Source organism: Onychostoma macrolepis, chromosome 08 (genome assembly GCF_012432095.1).
Source record: "Onychostoma macrolepis isolate SWU-2019 chromosome 08, ASM1243209v1, whole genome shotgun sequence".
Taxonomy (NCBI): domain Eukaryota; kingdom Metazoa; phylum Chordata; class Actinopteri; order Cypriniformes; family Cyprinidae; genus Onychostoma; species Onychostoma macrolepis.
In genome coordinates, this window is record NC_081162.1 from 21,371,165 (window position 1) to 21,389,974 (window position 18,810).

At 39.1% G+C, this 18,810-nt stretch overlaps 1 protein-coding gene across 11 annotated transcripts in view; it reads left to right on the top strand.

Moving 5' to 3' along the window:
• The window catches only part of cep350 (centrosomal protein 350), a 37,626-nt gene that overhangs the window by 11,520 nt on the left and 7,296 nt on the right, over nucleotides 1–18,810 (top strand). For 4 of the 11 annotated variants that reach the window (XM_058783913.1, XM_058783914.1, XM_058783915.1 and 1 more), the window contains exons 11-31: nucleotides 467–1,089; nucleotides 1,781–1,905; nucleotides 2,475–3,367; nucleotides 4,038–4,188; nucleotides 4,402–4,547; nucleotides 4,782–4,953; nucleotides 6,048–6,301; nucleotides 7,327–7,496; nucleotides 7,591–7,701; nucleotides 9,778–9,918; nucleotides 10,624–10,757; nucleotides 11,154–11,261; nucleotides 11,366–11,532; nucleotides 11,624–11,817; nucleotides 12,028–12,215; nucleotides 13,084–13,171; nucleotides 13,314–13,457; nucleotides 13,603–13,760; nucleotides 15,499–15,621; nucleotides 17,709–17,944; nucleotides 18,579–18,772. In XM_058783913.1, coding sequence (XP_058639896.1) covers nucleotides 467–1,089; nucleotides 1,781–1,905; nucleotides 2,475–3,367; nucleotides 4,038–4,188; nucleotides 4,402–4,547; nucleotides 4,782–4,953; nucleotides 6,048–6,301; nucleotides 7,327–7,496; nucleotides 7,591–7,701; nucleotides 9,778–9,918; nucleotides 10,624–10,757; nucleotides 11,154–11,261; nucleotides 11,366–11,532; nucleotides 11,624–11,817; nucleotides 12,028–12,215; nucleotides 13,084–13,171; nucleotides 13,314–13,457; nucleotides 13,603–13,760; nucleotides 15,499–15,621; nucleotides 17,709–17,944; nucleotides 18,579–18,772 — 4,520 coding nt within the window. The remainder of the gene's footprint in view (nucleotides 1–466; nucleotides 1,090–1,780; nucleotides 1,906–2,474; nucleotides 3,368–4,037; nucleotides 4,189–4,401; nucleotides 4,548–4,781; nucleotides 4,954–6,047; nucleotides 6,302–7,326; nucleotides 7,497–7,590; nucleotides 7,702–9,777; nucleotides 9,919–10,623; nucleotides 10,758–11,153; nucleotides 11,262–11,365; nucleotides 11,533–11,623; nucleotides 11,818–12,027; nucleotides 12,216–13,083; nucleotides 13,172–13,313; nucleotides 13,458–13,602; nucleotides 13,761–15,498; nucleotides 15,622–17,708; nucleotides 17,945–18,578; nucleotides 18,773–18,810) is intronic. The other 7 variants (XM_058783916.1, XM_058783922.1, XM_058783918.1 and 4 more) reach the window with 6 other exon arrangements.

Here is an 18,810-nt window from a genome sequence, read left to right on the forward strand (position 1 = left end):
ATGAACAAAGAACTTGTATGGAGATTTTTCCCTGACCTTTTCTCTGTAAATTAAGGGTGCACACTATTGCTGAAAAACACTTAAATTGACTTAAATCCCTACTTAGCAGTCAGATCTCTGTATTGTGCACAAAGGCACAGATCCCTAAACAAGGCCATATCTGCAGATGAAACTTTTTTTTCAAATTTGAACTAGCACCTCATGATTACACTACATTATGTACAAGAATAAGCTGCAAAAGACATAGGCGCAAGTGGAATACAAAAAAAAAAAATATATATATATATATATGTTTTTTGTGTTTGTTTTTTGTTTGTTTTTTTGTATATATAATGGGCAATATATTGCGTCACCAAAAATGATTGAGGTCATGTACATATATTGTGCAATATATTGATTATTGCGACAGGCCTAATTTAAGTAATATAAATTTGGTCTCCTGTTTGCCTCCTGTCTTTTCCTGCAGCCCCCGGTCCCCGTTCCAGCTCTGATCCTCGTCTTGAGCGTAGCCGGCGTTCAAGGCCCCCCAGTGCAGAAAGACCTCGCAATCACATTCTTCCAGAAGAGCCAGCTGGACCCTCCAGATCAACAGTGGGTGATAGAAGAAAATCTCCCAGCACAGACCTTCTCTCAGCAGACATCCGTGGCATCCTAGATGACCTGCAGTTGGAGGAGGACAGCAGCAGGAGGGCAGAAGCGCCCCACTCGAAAGTCCGTGCCTCGACCAGAGTTTCTCGTAGTGCCAGCCCTGCCAAGACTACCAAGAGAGCAGATCCTCCTGAGCATCCCATGGCAAAGAAACGGCACTATGACGCAGAAGCGGTGCGACTGTATATTGTTCAAAAACAAGAAGAAAGGAAAAAACGGCAAGCAGAGGAGAGGAGGGCTCAGCGGGAGGAAGAAGAGAACAAGAATAAACGCCTACAGGAGCTTTACAGGAGACAACGAGCAGGGGCCACCAAGGGCCCAGTCTCATCTGAAGGTCCGATAAAGAAGCGGCTCCAGGAAACATACACCAAACTTCTGCTGGAACAGACTCAGCTCAGAGAAGATATCAATGGTGGTGCCATAACAAACATGGTCCAGCAGGTAAACCTTTATTGTACAGCATTTTTACAATTAAACATCTTGTTGAACTTATTTAAGATAATACAGCTATTGTATTTTATTATATTGTTACATAGAAAGTGCACAAATATTTTGAGTAGATTTTGAGTAAAATAATGATATTAAATTGACAGTTTTAAGGTACACTACCTTTCAAAAGTTTGTCTTTTTTTTTTTTTAATGAATGAATGAAATGAATGCTTATTCAACAAGGATGCATTAAATTGATTGAAAGTGACAGTAAAGACATTTAAAAATGTTACAGAATATTTCTATTTCAATTAAAGGCTGTTCTTTTGAACTTGCTATTTATCAAAGAATCCTAAAAAATTTATCACAGTTTCCAAAAAAATATTAAGCAGCACAACTGTTTTCAATTTTAGTAATAATAAACGTATCAAAACTGTAAAACTGAAAATTCAGCTTTGCCATCCCAGGAATGAATTCCATTTTAAAGTGTATTCCATTTTAAAATATTACTATTTTAACTGTATTTTGTAAAAATATAAATGCAGCCTTGGTGAGCATAAGGGACTTCTTGAAAAACAAAGTCTTATATAGCTACATAATATACTGGATATCACGATTATACTAACTATTGGAAACCCTGGTGTCTAGACAAAATCTATAATGATCGACCACTATTTTAAGTGTTTTTGTTGTTACACTGCAGCCGAGACCAGTATACCAGCCATCTGGAGAATCTGATAAAGAAAACAAAAGACATGATCGACCTCAAAGTGCCACCTCCAGCAGTGATCTGTCCCTTACGGAGCAATGCCAGCCTCCTTTCTCCAGGTAAAACACACACAGAATCCCATTCCATTACATCATCTGTATCATAAGTGTAATGTTTGGTTTTCCAGCTAAAAAAAACCCTGCTTCTGTTAGTTGTTATTTCTACCAAAGAGCTTCTTTTTTTGTTATTTATCTGTTCTAAGCACTGAAAAGATTAACAAAATATCCCCTCTCCCTAAATGGGAAGTCATTTGTATTCCCTTACACAGATGACATGCTCTTATTTCAAGTAGTTCTGTAAGAACAGATTAATCCGTCAGCTCAGTGCTTAGCGAGAAGTGTTTGTTGATAGCCTGTTTCGGTTTCCATGGCCACCTTTAAGTGCATGTATTTGGCGGCGTCTTCTACGTATTGAGTTTGTGAACACTGGATGTTCCTAAAAATGGATTAAAACGGACGTCTGAATCTCCTAATGAAATATTTTGGTTAGATTACATGATCTATGCCATATGTGACTCAACTTAAAATATTTACTGTGTTTTTTTTATATGTTAAGTAAATGTTTTTGTGTAGCAGTCTTTTTCTTTGTCATTATTATACTTTAATAATCCGTTGTCTTGTTTCTGTAGGAATGGTTTGGGTTTTGCAGGGTCACCCTGGCTTCAATCTGACCAGCGTAGTCCTGCTCTGAGGGTCAGCAGCTCCCTAGTGCCTCCTTCTGGCCATATCTTCTCTCAGCTGTTAGAACTTGATCCAGAACCTTCACTACCTAACAGAGAGTCCCTAACTGCACATGCAGCGTTTCCCTCAACCACAGGCCGCAAAATGAGCCGTATTGAGGCTCTTAAAGCCACAGCTGCCTCTCTCTCCAGCCGTATTGAGAGCGAGGCACGTAAGCTAGCCGGTGCCGGAATAAACTATGGTTGTGCCAGGGATACAGGCACGGGTCTTTTAATCCCTAACGATGACCGCTGGGCTAAACCTGTCAGTCCGCCAGTCAGAGAAAATCCGACAGATTCGGATGACCTGGTTGAGAGGATTGAAAAACTGCTTGCTGCGGGTCAGAGCACCTATGATCAGGCCCTTCCAGGTGTGGGCAACTTGCACAGCTTTAGGGAGAGGATGGAGACTGGGAACAAAGAAACGCTTGCGCCCTCTGGCCTCACTTCTAGAAACACACGCAAGACCCCTTCTCCTCCAAAGGCCATTGTTCAGGAAGTTGAGCTGGACTCCAGCGGAGGTTCTATCAGTGAGGGTCCTCTGCTGAGTGAGGGCAGTATATCTGACGAAGACCTGCAAGAGCTGCCCAAATCAAGACTGGGAACCACAGGATACAGTGCACATCTGAATGGAGGCAGTTTGAACCCTATTTCACGCTTTCAGAAAGCGGCAGAGAAGCACCTGCCCTTTAATGTGTCAAGTATGGTACAAGGAGGAAGCAATGGACCATGGGAAGAACTGGCCAAGGGAAGCCCACACAGTGTTATCAATATATTTACAAAGAGCATGAGTTACAGCAAAGGTGAGAACTTTAAACTTATTAATTTTTTTGTTGTTGTTGTTGGAAACAGCTTAGTGTTTATCATTCTGCTCATTCTAACTGATGAGTACAAGACTATTACTTTATGTATATACAATTTTTTTATAAAACAGACATACACTGCCATTTAAAAGTTTGGGGTCAGTAAGTCTCTTATGCTCATGAATTCTGCATTTATTTGATGAAAAGTAATAAAACCGTAATATTGAGAAATATAATTTTTTTTTAATTATTTCAAATAACTGCATTCTATTTTAATATATAAAGCATATAATTTATTCTTTTGATGGCAAAGCTGAATTTTCAGCTGCCATTACTCCAGCATTCAGTTTTAAATGATACTTCAGAAATCATTCAAATATGCTGATTTGATGCACAAAAAAATAATTAATTGTCCGTGTTGAACATAACTTGTTATCAGTGCTGCTTAATATGGTGGTGGGAATTTTATTTTATTTTTTTTCAAATGAACAGCATTTATTTGAAATAGGCAACTTTTGTAACATTATGCATATCTTTAATGTCACTTTTGATCAATTTAATGCATCCTTGCTGAATAAAAGCATTAATTTCTTTCACAAAACAAATGTTGCTGACCCCATACATTTGTGAATAAAGTTTATATTTTAATTGAACATTTGTTTTTTTGTAGCGTTTGAAGAGAGGGGCGGTAAGAGTTCTCCGGCTCTCCGCTCTGCTCTGTCTGGTGCCAGCTCATTGGATGGAATGGTCTACGAGGAAGACTTTGTTTCCTCACACGCCAGTAGCCAGTCAGCGTCCAAGAGAAGTCCCAATGGACTCAGGTAAAGCAAAATAGTTTTTAATGCTCAATAGATAACTACCTTGTATACCCAGAATATTTGTATAATTGGAAAACAGACTAAAGTAAACACAAAATTTCTAGTATTCAGCCTGAAGAGGGCAGTGTTGCTCTGTAATCATACCATCCTCACATTTCACATGCTCCATGTAGAATCATATACATACGGATAAACTCTGATGCCTTCTTTCCACAGTAATGGCCACGGTCGGTTCAGTCCTTCAGACGAGGTGCTAAGTGGCAGATCTGCATACAGTAACAGAGCTGGGGAAAGATCTCGGCATTCACCAGCTCTCACACCTCTCTCTTCTCCACACTCAGCCAGCTCAAGCAGCAAGAGAGGTCAGATATATTATTGAGGGCCACATCATGTGATCTTGAGTGTGGTACAGTGTGAAATCCGTTTCTGTGATCCGTGTACATTCCTATAGGGATATATCAGAAGTACTGCTACTTAAACACCAGTATATTTGTAGAATCAGCAATACTGACTCAATTTCACTTATGCTGGTTTTGATCACTGACATTTTTGTATCATGATTACATTCCTAATTTTATCTGTGTACATTCCTACAGCTTCAGAAAGGAGCTTTCTGGAGGGACAAAGAAACACATCCTCTGCAGTCTCTGATCTCCCTGCTGAGGGTTTTAAGAGGAGCGGCTCAGAGAAAGCATCTAGTCGCAGCTCTCACAGGAGCGTGGAGACAGACAGCACACTGGGGGGTGTCTCAGTCCACTCCATCCATAGGTAAGGCCTGGTAAACACATTAGCTCACACTGATATCTGCATCTGAACAGCCTCTTGCATGTATCTTCATGCCATTTTTAATGTTGGCATAGCTGGAGTTTTAAAAAGAGAAAAGATTTTTATTTACTTGTACAGTCATCTTTCATTGCCATTCCGCTAGTCTGCATGTCACCGGAGATGAACTCGGACATTTTGAGCACAGACCGGAAATATCTTTAAATGCAATATCCATGCTGTTCCTGTTTATCATAATTATTAGAACCCAGGGGAGCCAGTGTCAATATTAGTACTACTATATGTCAGGTGGAGGGTATAAGTGTTCAGCCTGCTGTAGCCCTTCAGAAAGCGAGGTGGGAGGCAACGTACACGTACACACTGGCTCTTTTGTTCAGTAGGTTAGCTGTGCTGCAGGTCAGGCTCATTGCCAATGAGATATTTCCCCCTAGTGTGACATTCGAGCCTCCCTGTGGCATTTGTTGAAGCCTGTGAGTCAGATTCCCTTCATGCCTACCTGCGTTTTCAGCATTCAGAGAGCTGTATCTTCCAGAGATGTGGTCTCTGGATGGGTTTATACAACCACAGAGAGTTTTAACTGGATTAACATAAGTTTAAGGGATACTCCCATCATCGGCGCACTTCTTAGACATAATTTCCAGCTACAGTAGCACAAAGACCTTATTGTTAAGAGATACTGGACTATTGGAAGTTTTGATGGTCACATCACATAGAGTGGTGTGCACCATTCAGCTCAACCTGTTAGTTTGTACCATTTTTTTAAATCTTATTAGTATTTTCAGCTCAAAAAGTGTATCTTTTTAGATTATTTTTTAAATTTGAAAATCTTGTAAAATAATCTGTGTGAAGTTGGTTTGTTTATTAAAAATATAACAATAACAAAAATGTCGATGCAAAATCAAATAAATACAGCTATTAAAATGTATTGCTTTTTTTTAAAATAAGGTTATCATTATTCTCTATATAAATTTTTTTTTTTCTTTTCCAAAACTAGTTAATTCCAACTACTACTACTAATATTATTAATATTTATTCTTCTTATTATTAATTATTTTTATTTCCCTGTTTTGTTTCATTAGTCATTTTGACTCTGAGGGAAAGAAATCTCCCCGAAGCACTCGTACAACTCCTGCCGCTGGTTCTCCAGCCAGCTCTGGTTCTTCCCGGTTGTCTCCAGGTGACAGTATCTCAATCAGAGGGTCTGCCCAGGGGTCGGGTTCCCCTCACGCAGCTCTGCCCAGTTCCTCCTCATCCTCCTCCTCAGCTGCCAGGGCTAAATCCAACCCCTCACCCCATACTCAAAGCCCAGGAAGAACAGAGCACAGGACTGCAGGTAAACTGACATCTACATTTTTGTTTAACTTGTAAGCAACTGAAGTTCTAAAGAAGTCTGCTGTTAGGGCTGTCGCGGTTAAGGAATTTCCCTTGCGGTAATTTTGAGTGGCTCAATAGCACGCTATGCGGTATTACCGCATATATATATATATATATATATATATAAAATCTGTGTGTGTATGTGTCACGATGTAAGGAGGTCATATTCAGAAACCAATAAAACCGAAACTAAATCGCGTTGAAACAGGAAGTGAAGTAAACAGAAGAGAGTGACAAAATAACGGTCCACATAAAACTTACCTGACAATAAGATCATTAGTATGTTGTTAGCCTATATATATAAGAGTTAGTTCTGATCCTCGAATCTGACTGACGATACTTTTTCTGTTAATATCTCACCTGCGTGTTCTAGACGGCTGTCACTGCAGTTTCATTGTTTCGCCTCAAGGTGGCGGCAAGAGACTGTCTTTGAGTGAGTCTTCATTCAACTACACGTTCAAAAGCGCTGATTCATTCAGCGATTTGTAATGAAACATGCTGTTTAAATCATTTTAACTTTGAGCGCCACTTTTAAAGGCTCAGCTGACCAGCAGAGCGTCGATGCTAAGACAGATTTCGCTTTCCTTGGACATGACAACCTGTTTTCACATATGACTCGGCCTGAAGGACAGACGCAGGTAATCGCATGCGATCAGTCGATCTCTCTCTCATTCGCTGTCTGTTTAGGCTTGTTAAGTGCAAATTTACTGAGCCTCTGTGCAAATCAGCATGATACACATTGTTATCATTACTAATATTCAGTACACATGCACGAAGTGTAAAACAAGAAGGGCGTAACCTTACGAAAAAGAAAACACTGAAATATCGCGGTTGCTGCGGTTGTTGCATTCCTCTGCGGTTATGCTCATCAATAGCGCGGTATTGCGATATTGCGGTTATCGCGACAGCCCTATCTGCTGTAATATAATAAGAATTTCAGTTGAGGGGTGGAATTGGTTTACTTACACTTCTATGTGTCCCCAGGTTCAGCGGAGCTCCAGTTTGCTCCTGGGGCTCTCCAGCAGCGCCTGTCTGCTGAGCTCAGTTACCTGGATGCAGTGGAGGAGTCAGTGCGACAGCTTGGTGATGTGGAGCGAGTGAGAGGCGTGTCTCTCGCTCAGCAGGAAACTGTCTCGCTCGCTCAGATTCTCAAGGTGAAGTTATACACCTGCTAAAGCAATTGTCTTACCTGTTGTGGTCATGTTGCCAAGTATTTGAGGGTAACATTTAACCCTTGTCTTATTGCAGTCTCAGCAACAGAGGCATGAGCGTGAACTGTACTTGCTAAGGATGAAGGCAGAGCAAGAAGCTCTCGAAACACAACGGCAACTGGAAGAAAGCAGACAGAAAGCTGCACGGGTATTTGCACCACTTTGTTAATAGTTTAGGATCTTTTCATGTCAGTTTGGTTTGTTTGTTTAATTTGAAAGCTGTTTTTGTATGATAGGTGCGTTCTGGTATACTGATATTCTGGTATATTTTTTTAAAGGGTCATAAAACCCTTAAACTACTTTTTCTAAGATTTTAGCAGAGGTATTTGTGTTGCACATCATAGAAGACAATGTAAGCATTCTATAGTTTTAACTGTTGGAGAAAGCTTTTTTGCGCTATTTTCATCTTCCGGGTTTAAAATCTACATTGTGTTGACGTCACAGTTTGTGATGTGGCAATGTACATCGATGACGCGTCGGTGTCTATTAAATTATTCATGAGACTGCGTGTTCTTATCCTATGAGAAGACGCTTCGCTTAATTATTCACAACAGCATGTGTTGATTTGCTATGACAAATGCTTCAGACTGTGAGACTGCGTACATAAATTCAGAGAAACGTTCATGGATCGAAGGAGAGCGTTTGTTTTTGCTTTGTAATAAGAGTTCGGCACAAATACGATTCATTCACTTAGAGAGTGTAACCGTTTTTACAGCTCCGTGACACAAGGCGCCAAAAGGCTTATATGAACGCAGCAGAATAAGCCTTTTCGATACAGAGTGCAAATGGCTGTGCATTTTATTTGTGTTTTTAACTTGATGGGAGTGAAATGAAACTGTCTGAACACGAAGCTGTGTATGTTGTCTGTCTCCCCCCTCCGCTCCGCTGCGCACCACTGCCACTTTTTTGGCATTTTTTAAAACTGTGGTGAGAACTAACCAGTGCTGAAACAGGGTTTCATGACCCTTTAACAGTACTGAACAAGTTTACATGTATAAATAGATTTACAACAGGGGTGGCCAGCTTTGGTCACGAGAGCCTGCAGAGTTTTGCTCCAACCCTAATCGAGCACACCTGAACAAGCTAATCAAGGTTAAAGGGGTGGTTGATTGTGATTTCACTTTTTTTAACGTTAGTTAGTGTGTAATGTTGCTGTTTGAGCACAATATCTGCAAAGTTGCGGCGCTGAAAGTTCAATGCAAACGGAGATATCTGTCTTTTAAAATTCTGGCATTTTAATGCCTACAAAAACGGCTCGTAGTGACTACAATGAGTTACTTCCCGGGTCAGTTACGTCACAAACCCAGATAAACCCCGCCCCCGGGGACATGCAGCAAAGGGGGGCAAGGCCATGCTGCGCTGCTTTAGGGAAGAGGAAGAGAAAACTAGGGGTGCACGTAAAAATCTATTCATACATGAATTGCGATTCTGTCTTCTAACGATTCCAATGGATTCACAAGTTTCAAAATCAATGTTCTAAAGCAGAGGTTCTCAATCCTCTTCCTCGCGTCGCCGTGCTCTGCCGTATATTAAAAGCTAACAGAAGCAGTAGCATTTACAAATAACAGCATATCTAAAAGTATGAGACAACAACAAACAAAAAACATACCATTAAGAGCCGTGCTTGCACAGGTTCTGCATGATCCTCTTCACTAATATCCTCAGCGTCTCAATCAGGCTCAAATTGATAAGCAATGTAGACAACACAATTTTTTACAATACAAAAGGGGGACCTGCTGCTGAGCTGAGGGCCGGGACGTTTAGGCACGCACTAGAGGCGGTTTTGCCAATCACAACACACTGGACCAGCTAACCAATCTGAGCCCATTGCGTATTTCTGACGGAGGGGCTTCATAAAAGCAGGAAATGATCAGTGCATTTAGAGGAGAAGGGACAGAGCGGTGTGGAATAAAGGTAAATTATGTGAAAAATAATGTGTTTTTTTTTTTTTTTTAAACGAAGCATTAACACATGTTAGACTGCACCCCATAAACACGATCAAGCCTAGAAAAAAACCCAGTCATCCACCCCTTTAATAAAAAGCTACAAGGCAGATTGGTTTTTGTCAAGGTTGGAGCAAAACTGTCCAGGACCGATGCTGACCACCCCTGATCTACGAGGGAAGGATGATGAAATCAAAATCTGATTCAGACCAAGTTAAAAATGGCAGCTTTAGTTAAATGATTTGTGTCTTCAATAAACGGATGCTTGTGTTGGATTCAAGGCCCATGCAGAGCTGCAAGAGAGTTTGGTCCAGTCTCAACAGCAGGCGTTAGGAGGTTTGCATGAGGCCACAAACAAAATGATAAACCATCAGGCTGAGTCTGCACGCCATACAGCAGAAACAGCACTACACATTAAAGAGGTGAGCTTTTTTTCCCCAAAGAATTCTGGATTGAGTCCTGAAAATCTCTTTCTATAAAATGTATTTCCAAATATAATTATGATTTTTAAGAAGCATAAACAGGACAGAACAGATAGAAGGTTTACTGTTAAATAAGTTAAACCTATTAAAAACTATTTTGTTAGTTGAAATAAAGCCAAAATAAAGCATAAAATGAAAAACTTTTTAGACAGTTAGAAGTTAACTGGAAATAAAAGCAGAACTAAAACCTAAACAGCAAAAACAAATTTATAATAAATACATTTTTTTTTTAAACAGGCACGTAACAAAATTAGTAAGTTAAACAAACATTGTCAGTTGATATTTATAAATGCTCTAATAGTATATAAATAATTCTAAATAAAAAATTCCATTATTTTTATTGGTGGATCACAGTTGACATTGTCTTTTTACAGTATTTGGGCAAATTTTTGTCATTTTGTAAATCTTGACTCACTTAATGAAAATAAATGATGAAATGCCGAAACATTCTCAGTCCTACTAAATATCTAATACACAAACTCTTGGGTATTTAATTGTATGCTAGAAAACCCCCAAATGTTTAGAAACAAGATTACATGCTTATCTTCTCAGAGTGGAAAGGATCCTCCCTCAAGGCACTGTGGCTCTTTCTTTAAAGTCAGCTTGAAGGATTAAAAGTGTATTTAACTGTCTCTCTCCCTATAGATGACTGAGCTGGCTCGATCACAGATTGCAGGAGCGCTAAGTGTTCCTGGCCCCTCCATTACGACCCTGTATGATCAACAGAAACAGCACAGCCGTGGTTTGAAACCACAGCAAACACACCCCCACACTGACAGGTAACTCACTCACCTCAGACATGGCCATTCACTATTCTGATTCATCTTCCTGTACCATGCTTCAGCTTCATTAAACATAAAAGCCAGATAATGTTCTGCATCAAAGGAATTATTCATTGGAAGATGAAAATCTGTCATTATTTCGTGTCGTTCCAAACCTTGAATTTTATGTGAAAGTTTGAATATGCAAAAGTGCAGATGAGAAATGAGATCCACGACAGGGGATTTGGAACAACATGGAGAGTAAATTATGATGGTATTTTCATTTTTGGGTGGACTATCCTTTTAACCATGTTTTCACTTTCCATTTTCTAATGTGAAAGATTTTTTCAAATTTGTCATATTAGTGATCGTGATCTATACATCAGTAATGATGCTGTTTTGGATCTTCTCCAGTAGCTGGAAAAGTGAGCTGTCTCCTGAGAGACGTAAGAGTCCATCAGAGGTTGAGACTCCACCAGATAGCCTCTCAGAGTCCATCCCTTCCAGGAGACCCACCATCAGGTAACACAGTGTACTTTTCATTTGAGCTGATTTTTCTTTTACAGCCCAAATTAATGCTTTTATAGAACGTACAGTGTGTAAATGCTAATCTCTCTGTTTTTAAGTGGTGGCGGCAGCAGTAGTACCCAGCTGAGTCCACCTCATTCTGATCAAAAGGAGAGGAAGACACCAGGAAAAGACAGGAGCAGTAGTTCAGTGGAGGACCAAGCTCACACCACTGCCGATGACTCCCTTTGCTCGGACAATGTGCGCAGCCCGCTTGAAGAGAAAGGTAAAGCAATTTTTGGGGACAAGCAACTTAAATAGTCTATCCTGAGAAATGTGAGCTGTTTTGACCACTTCCTGTCTATTCCTCCAATCAGCAGACTGTGCCACAGAGTACTTTGTGAAGTTTGATGATTCGATGACAGAGGATGACATTGAGGAAAGATCGTTCCGCTCTCTTTTACCATCCGAGGCCCACCGTCGTGAATCGCTGGACAGGAAGCCCAGTCCTCGTCCCGAATCTGACGATGACCACAGCCATGACAGATCCAGCCCCAGAGCGAGCTCGAAGGTAACGTCCTGTCAGCTCTGCTCATGCAGCATAACTCTGACCCCAGTTGTGTTCAGTATAAACAAGCCTGTTGTGTTTTGTTCTATTTGGTTGTCATAGTTGGAGTTTGTTTGTGTTTTTCCTGGTGTGTTGATAAGAAGCTGTTTTGTATGGGATTGATAAATGACTCAGCTCTTGTTTTTCCCCTGCATCATATCACGTTATTCACAGCAGGATGGCAGCATGCCCTTCTCAAGTGGCCAGGACAGCTTCTCGAAGTTCACCATGGATTTGGTGCGTCAGTACATGAAGGAGGAGGAAGTTCGAGCTCAACATCAGAGTTCTCTGCTGCGTCTGCGTCAGAAGGCCCTCCGAGAGAAGACCAAGGCTGAATTGGCCTGGCTGGAACACCAGAAGAGGCAGGACAAACATTCATTATGATTATCAGGAAAAAAGATATTAAATACAACATGAAATCAAAATGGACCATATTTGCTTTCTTAATTGTTGCTCTGGTTTATATTAGTATTATTCAAAAATGCAAATTTTTCAAAAGAAAAAAGTTTTTTGTAAACTTTCACTAAAATCTAATAACATTCACTGCCTCTGAAATGAATGACTGTTCTTGTAATCAAGGTTGCACAGGTGGGGAGAAAATAATAATATCCATACATTTGTCTCACCCTACATTTTCCACTTTATATTCCCTGCTTGATAACTCCTATATACACAACTGTTCAAAAGCATCAGTAAGATTTTTAAATGTTTTTGAAAGAAGTCTCCTATGTTCATGAAGGCTCCAATTATTTAATCAAAAATACATTAAAAACAGTAGTAGTCTAACATTATTACAATTAAAAATAGTCTATTATATTTTAAAATGTAATTTATTCCTGTGATGGCAAAGCTGAATTTTCAGCAGCAATTCCAGTCTTCAGTGTCACATGGTTTTCAGAAATCATTCTAATATGCTGATTTGGTGCTCAAAAAATATTTATTGTCAATGTTAAAATCATTTGTGCTTTATAAACCATAGTACATTTTTTCAGGATTCTTTGAAGAATACACAGTTCAAAAGAACAGCATTTATTTAAAATATAAATCTTTTGTTAAATGATTTTACTGTTACTTTTGATCAGTTTAATGCATCCTTGCTGAATAAAAAAAAATCTGTCCCCCAACAAGTTAAATCTCATATGCTGAAATAGAAACCCGTACATTTAAAGACAGTAGTGTGATCAGCTTGATTAAAATTGTTGAACTGTAGTCTCCTTTCTTCTCCACTAGGCATCTCAGAGATAAAGGAGAGGACGATAAGATGCCACCCCTTCGTAAGAAACAGAGAGGCCTGATACTGAAGCTACAACAGGAACAGGTGACAATCATATGTGGATTTATGAGATGGTCTCTAAGCTACAATTGCAAATGAATGTATAATAAATGAAATAGTCATAACTGAATTACTTAAATGTTGTCATGTTTAAAGGCTAAAATGTTGCTGTGTTGTTTATCCCCAGGCGGAGATCAAACGACTGCAGGAGGCCAATAAAGCAGCGAGGAGGGAGAGACAGCTGCTCCTCAAACAGCAGGAGGAGATCGAAAGAATGAGGCACACAACACTCAAACTCAAAGAGCGGCTCAAAAGCGCCGATACAAAGCTGGTCAGTCCTCTGAAAGATTGTGTTTCTTAATCTTCCTAAATAAAAGCTTTTTTGTATCTTGTCAGTACTCTACTGTAAATGCAGTTCATTGAACAAATCGCACTTTTAAAAAAAAAATAAAAATTTTTTAATGAAACATCTGTAGGAGCCACCCGTTTCAGGTGTGGCGGAGGATTCGGCTCCGCTCAGCGTGATTGTGACAGACGCAGAGACCCGTAGCCACTCCCCCATGTCTGTGTCGGGCAGTGAAACCAGCAGCATCATGCAGAAACTGAAAAAGATGCGCTCTCACATGGACGAAAAGTAAATAAACCCTCACGCATGTTTCTTTTCTATCCTTCAGTCTTTTTCCTCTTCTGTCCTGTCAAATAATGCATTGGTTTGTAAAGTCCATTTGATTATATTAACCAAACTTTAATGACTTTATGCATATGTTATGCCAATCAAACAATGAATGTTTAATGTACTCAGGGGCGATTGCTTATTTATGACTAGCTAATGCTACTAATAACATGTATTCATTTCTTCGAGGTTCGTGTACAGCTTGCTGACCATATGACATTTTAAAGTGTTTATTTCTGTGTGCACAGTGTTTGGTTTGAACATAAGCGTGCTCTGTGTAGGAAAACACCCCTCTCCCTTAATGAATGAAGGAATATTTCACATCTAAAATAGAGAACAGCTTCCCTATGCCACTAGTAAACAGGATGTACATTCTGCCAGTGAGATTTCTGAAACAATCTGCAGGTCATGAGGTTTCTCTAATGCGTTTCATAACCTCCACATATTTTCTAAACGCTTTGTCCATTGTGTGTGATCTCATTCTCCCATATTCAGCCACTCAATCCTTGACAACAGGTTCTTGTTTACAATCATATCTTGACAACTCGTGAGGGTCGTCCCATTGTTCAGAAACTTTTCATAGCACTGACACAAATTGTTGTGAGAATAAAATTGGTACACAGAGGGAAGGGGATTTCACGCTTGTCTGATTCAACTAATCACATGCTGTGTTGCGATTGTAGCACCGTTCACACACTTCTGCTCACTTTCTAGCTCTTACTAATAGCATGATGATCTCTTTTGTATAACTTCCAGCTGTATTTATTCAGTATTCATCAGTATAAGCACTTTATCCTGCATTTCATTCACAGTGATTTGTAATCCAGTCTAGGCAGCTCTTTTTGTAAAAGCAAAGATAATTGTGATTTGCATTGTCGTCTTCCCTTTATTTAGTTAATTTTATATATTAATGTATTTACCCTCTTTTATCACAGCAGAATTAGTCACTCAAATCTGCATGGAGAAACAGCTTGTTAATTTCACAAAGAAATGTCTGGGTCATAGATCTATAGCATAAAATGTAAAAAAAAAAAAAAAAAGAAATCTGAATAAATGAATTCATACTACCATTATGTATATTCACAGGTGTTCATCACAAACGTACTTGTGAATAATTCGATTGAAAAGTTATTTTTTTATTGCATTTAAAATAAAATACTGCTGCTTTTTTGTTCACTTAAGGCACTTAGAATTGAACTTCAATTGTCAGTCCAAAAAATCTACAGAAAACAAAAATCTACAAAAAATAACAGTTCTAAATATTATTTTAATTTTGGGAAGACTGAAATATGACACAGGTGTTTCTGATAATTTTATGAGACTCTCCAGACTGCTGTTTGGGACAGATAAATGTTTCCAGGCCGCTTTTCCAGGAAAGCTTGTAATTACCAAGACCTTTCATCTTGCTCGTAAACTTTTTTTTTTTTTTTGACTTGTAAGTATGACACTCAAAGGTAGTGGCTTGTTAAGGATTTGCAGCATGTAGTTAACAGTTAAAAGTCAATAACTGGTTGATGTGTTTGTTGCACAGTAGCTAGAGAAAAATAAGGATACACATGTTTACACTCAATCTCTCTTTCTGTCTCCATATCTGTGTTTCTTATGTCTCTCTCTCTTTTTTTTTCTCTCTCTTATTGTTTCATTCTCTCCAACACTTTTCTTCTTAATTTTTGACTGTCCTCTCCTCTTTCTTCCTTAGACACTGTTCTCCTGTCCATTATTTCTTCTCTGTCTTTACGGCTCATCACTGGGCCTCTCTGTCTGTCTGTCTTCCAAAACTTCACCCCAAATTCCAGCTCTTTATCTACAGCCAGTTGGTCAGGTACAGTTACCCACAATCCTCCTCTCTCTTCCCGTCCCTCCCTCCTCCCCTCTCTCAGCACCTATTTCCCATGGAGCATGCTTTTGTTCATCCACTGCCACAGCTGGGAGAGTGGGGATAAAAACAGAAAGAGGAATGCAGTGATGAATGGATGGATGAAAATGAACTGGCTACACCATGCTAAAATAAGCTGATTCTCTGGCTAAAGCTAGTTTAATATTAAGTATAGTTATTATTTATCTGATTGGGGAAGATTATTTCTAATGATTAAATGATTTACCAAAATCCTTTGTGATTGGTTTTTGAGCTTTTATTTGCTTATCAAATACAGGCAAATAATTACCGTCAATCTCAAAGCCAAAGATCAGACTTGTTTAAATCATGGTGGGTTAAATGATTGATTTCTGGGTCTTACGTCTTTTGTCTCTGTGGTGTGATCCTGTCAAATCCAGTCTTTGCCTTGTTGCTAGTCTGTCTTGTATTAATATGTAAATGTAATCTATATATGGTGAATCTCACGAAAACATGTCTACATTTTGCATACATGAAGCCTGTTTTTATGACCATCAACTTTTTGCAACATTATCTTCATGACAGTTAAGAAAATGTGTACCGCTAAATGTTCATTCGTGTAATGCATCAAGATTATTTTTTACATGATTTCTTTTTTATTTTTATATTGTAATGTTTCATTTATATTTTGATGGTCATTATACTCTAATTAATGTAATATTAAAAGATTATGTGTGTGTGTGTGTATATATATATATATATATATATATATATATATATATATATATATATATTTTTTTTTTTTTTTGCATTACAGAAATAAGGGGGATTGAATTGTTCATTAACTTAATTGTCATGAAAATCACAATGCAAATAATCTTGATGATCTTAAATGTAGGGATTATTTTGTCTTTTTGCAAAATATACCTTTGAAATACAACTCCCAACAACTTTCGTGAACTTTAACCATGCACCACACACAAAGCGTCTCTGTTAAATCAGTTCTTGAACTTGGTATTGTGGTGAGTGGAGACCGGGAGGAATATCTCTTTTCAGACAGGCCGGGCAGACTGATATATTGTATGCTTCTGAATAATGCTAGTTTAGGACTTCTTCATCTGCCCAATGGCCACAGTAAATCTTAACTCCAGCCCCTGATTAAATAAGTGTAGCCCGCGATGAGCTAATGAGTATATATGACTGAGGCAACATAATACAATTTATGGTTAGATGAAGATGGCCGCTGTATTCACGAGGCAGGACGATTGCTTTTAGATAAAGCCATCTGTTTTTCTCTAACATGTTTTTAATTATCTTAAACCTCAATGAAAAAGCCAGGCGAGTTTGATCTAACAGACCAAAGTCATGATACATGGAGAGCTTTTTTCTGAAAAAAAATAAAATAATGTCCTGCCTTCATAGAAGCACGAGTTTTTGCCTGGCACAGCTTGCTAGAAAAGATAAATATGCTGTAATATTCAGTACAGCTTGTAAAATTCTAATTATTCAAATTTCACTTTAATGTGCTTGTGAAGAACTATACATTTATATCGCCAAAGCACTATTTATGTATTTAAAGGAAATGTACAATCAAATAATTCCATTGCAGGATTGCACTTACAGAGACAAAAGCCTAACACTGTTTGTCAAAACCCTGGGTGGAACCTGCGTGTTTCAGTTTGTCAGGTGGTTGTCTCCATGCGTGTCACCCATGAGTTGTATCAGATGCATGAGTTTTACCCTGATAAAGATGTTAAAGGCACAATAGGGCTGTTTTCCCCATTAAAATGAATGCAGGTCTCCAAGTGGAGCCGTGCCTGTTTTTGGAAGCATGTTTTGGAGTGTGAACGTGTGTGTGTGTGTGTGTATGAGGGTTTGTGTGGGTGCACATCCTTTGCAAAAGAGACTAATCTGGTGTTTGAAGAACGTGGGTGAGTGGGATTATTTGGACGTCTGCTTTGTCTGCTTTTGTGGTGGTCTGTCTACAAATTGTGTCACTTTGCTTTACACAATCTTGTTCTCCCTTTTTCTGCCTTTTCTATCTCTCTTTGTCTCCCTCACTCCCTGTCCTGTAGGTTTCTTACTAAAAGGGAGCAGCAGTTGATGCAGAGGCGCAGACATGCGGAGGAGCTTCTTGAGTGGAGACAGAGGTTGGATGCGGAGGAGGCAGAAGTGCGGCGCATGGAGAAACAAGCTCTGGCGGCCTGGGAAAAGCAGCAGCAGCCACGCAACAGAACACCACTGCAGCAGCGCAGCCGGGAAAGTGAGCGCAGTAAAACCAGCAGTGGACAAGAGAGTTCCACAGGACAAGGTGAAGAGTATGAAAAAGATATTGAGATGGAAAGGAAGTGAAATTGAAAGTATTCTTCTAAAGAATGGCCGGTATATGCACATCAGTAACCGCAGATCAGTTGTATTCCATCTATACTTCCGTTCAAAAGAAATTATACCTTTATTTGGCAAGAGCAAATTAAATTGATCAAAAGTGACGGTAAAGATATAGAAGATTTCTATAGCAATAAATGCTGTTCTTTTAAAATTTCTATTCATTCTTGAAAAATGCATCAAGGTTTCTACAAAAATATTACATAGCATTAAGCAGCATTTTTTTTTTTTTTTGCTGAAAATTTTGCCATCGCAGAAATAAATTTTAAAATATATTAAAATAGAAAAGTTATTACACTATTAGTGTGGTACTGTATTTTTGCAAAAGATTTAATTCAAAGACATTTAAAAATCTTACCTACCCCAAATTTTTAAATGGTTGTGTAAATATGGATACTTGCTTGGCAGCCATTTACCCTGGAAAGACCCTGGAAATGTTTTCCACTGTTTATCATGTTTACTCTGTTCACTAGTTTTGTAAGTCAGTGTGTAAGAGCGTCAAAGCAATGATTATGAATTGAACTGTTACATTTTGTGTATCTGTATGCATGTTCTCACAGAAGCAGGCAGTGAAGATGATGACTCCCCAGCATTGTCTGTGTCCAGCGTGCACACCGATTTGTCAGTTCCAGAGCAGCTGCCCAGCCCTTCCTCAGACCAACCTGTCTCTGAACTCCACTCTCCTCATACAGGCAACAGCCCTGCCCCTGATACCCTCTACTCACCTGAGTTTAATGCCACAGACAGCAAACAGGTGAAAACTGAACCTGTACATAGAGCGACATGAGTTTT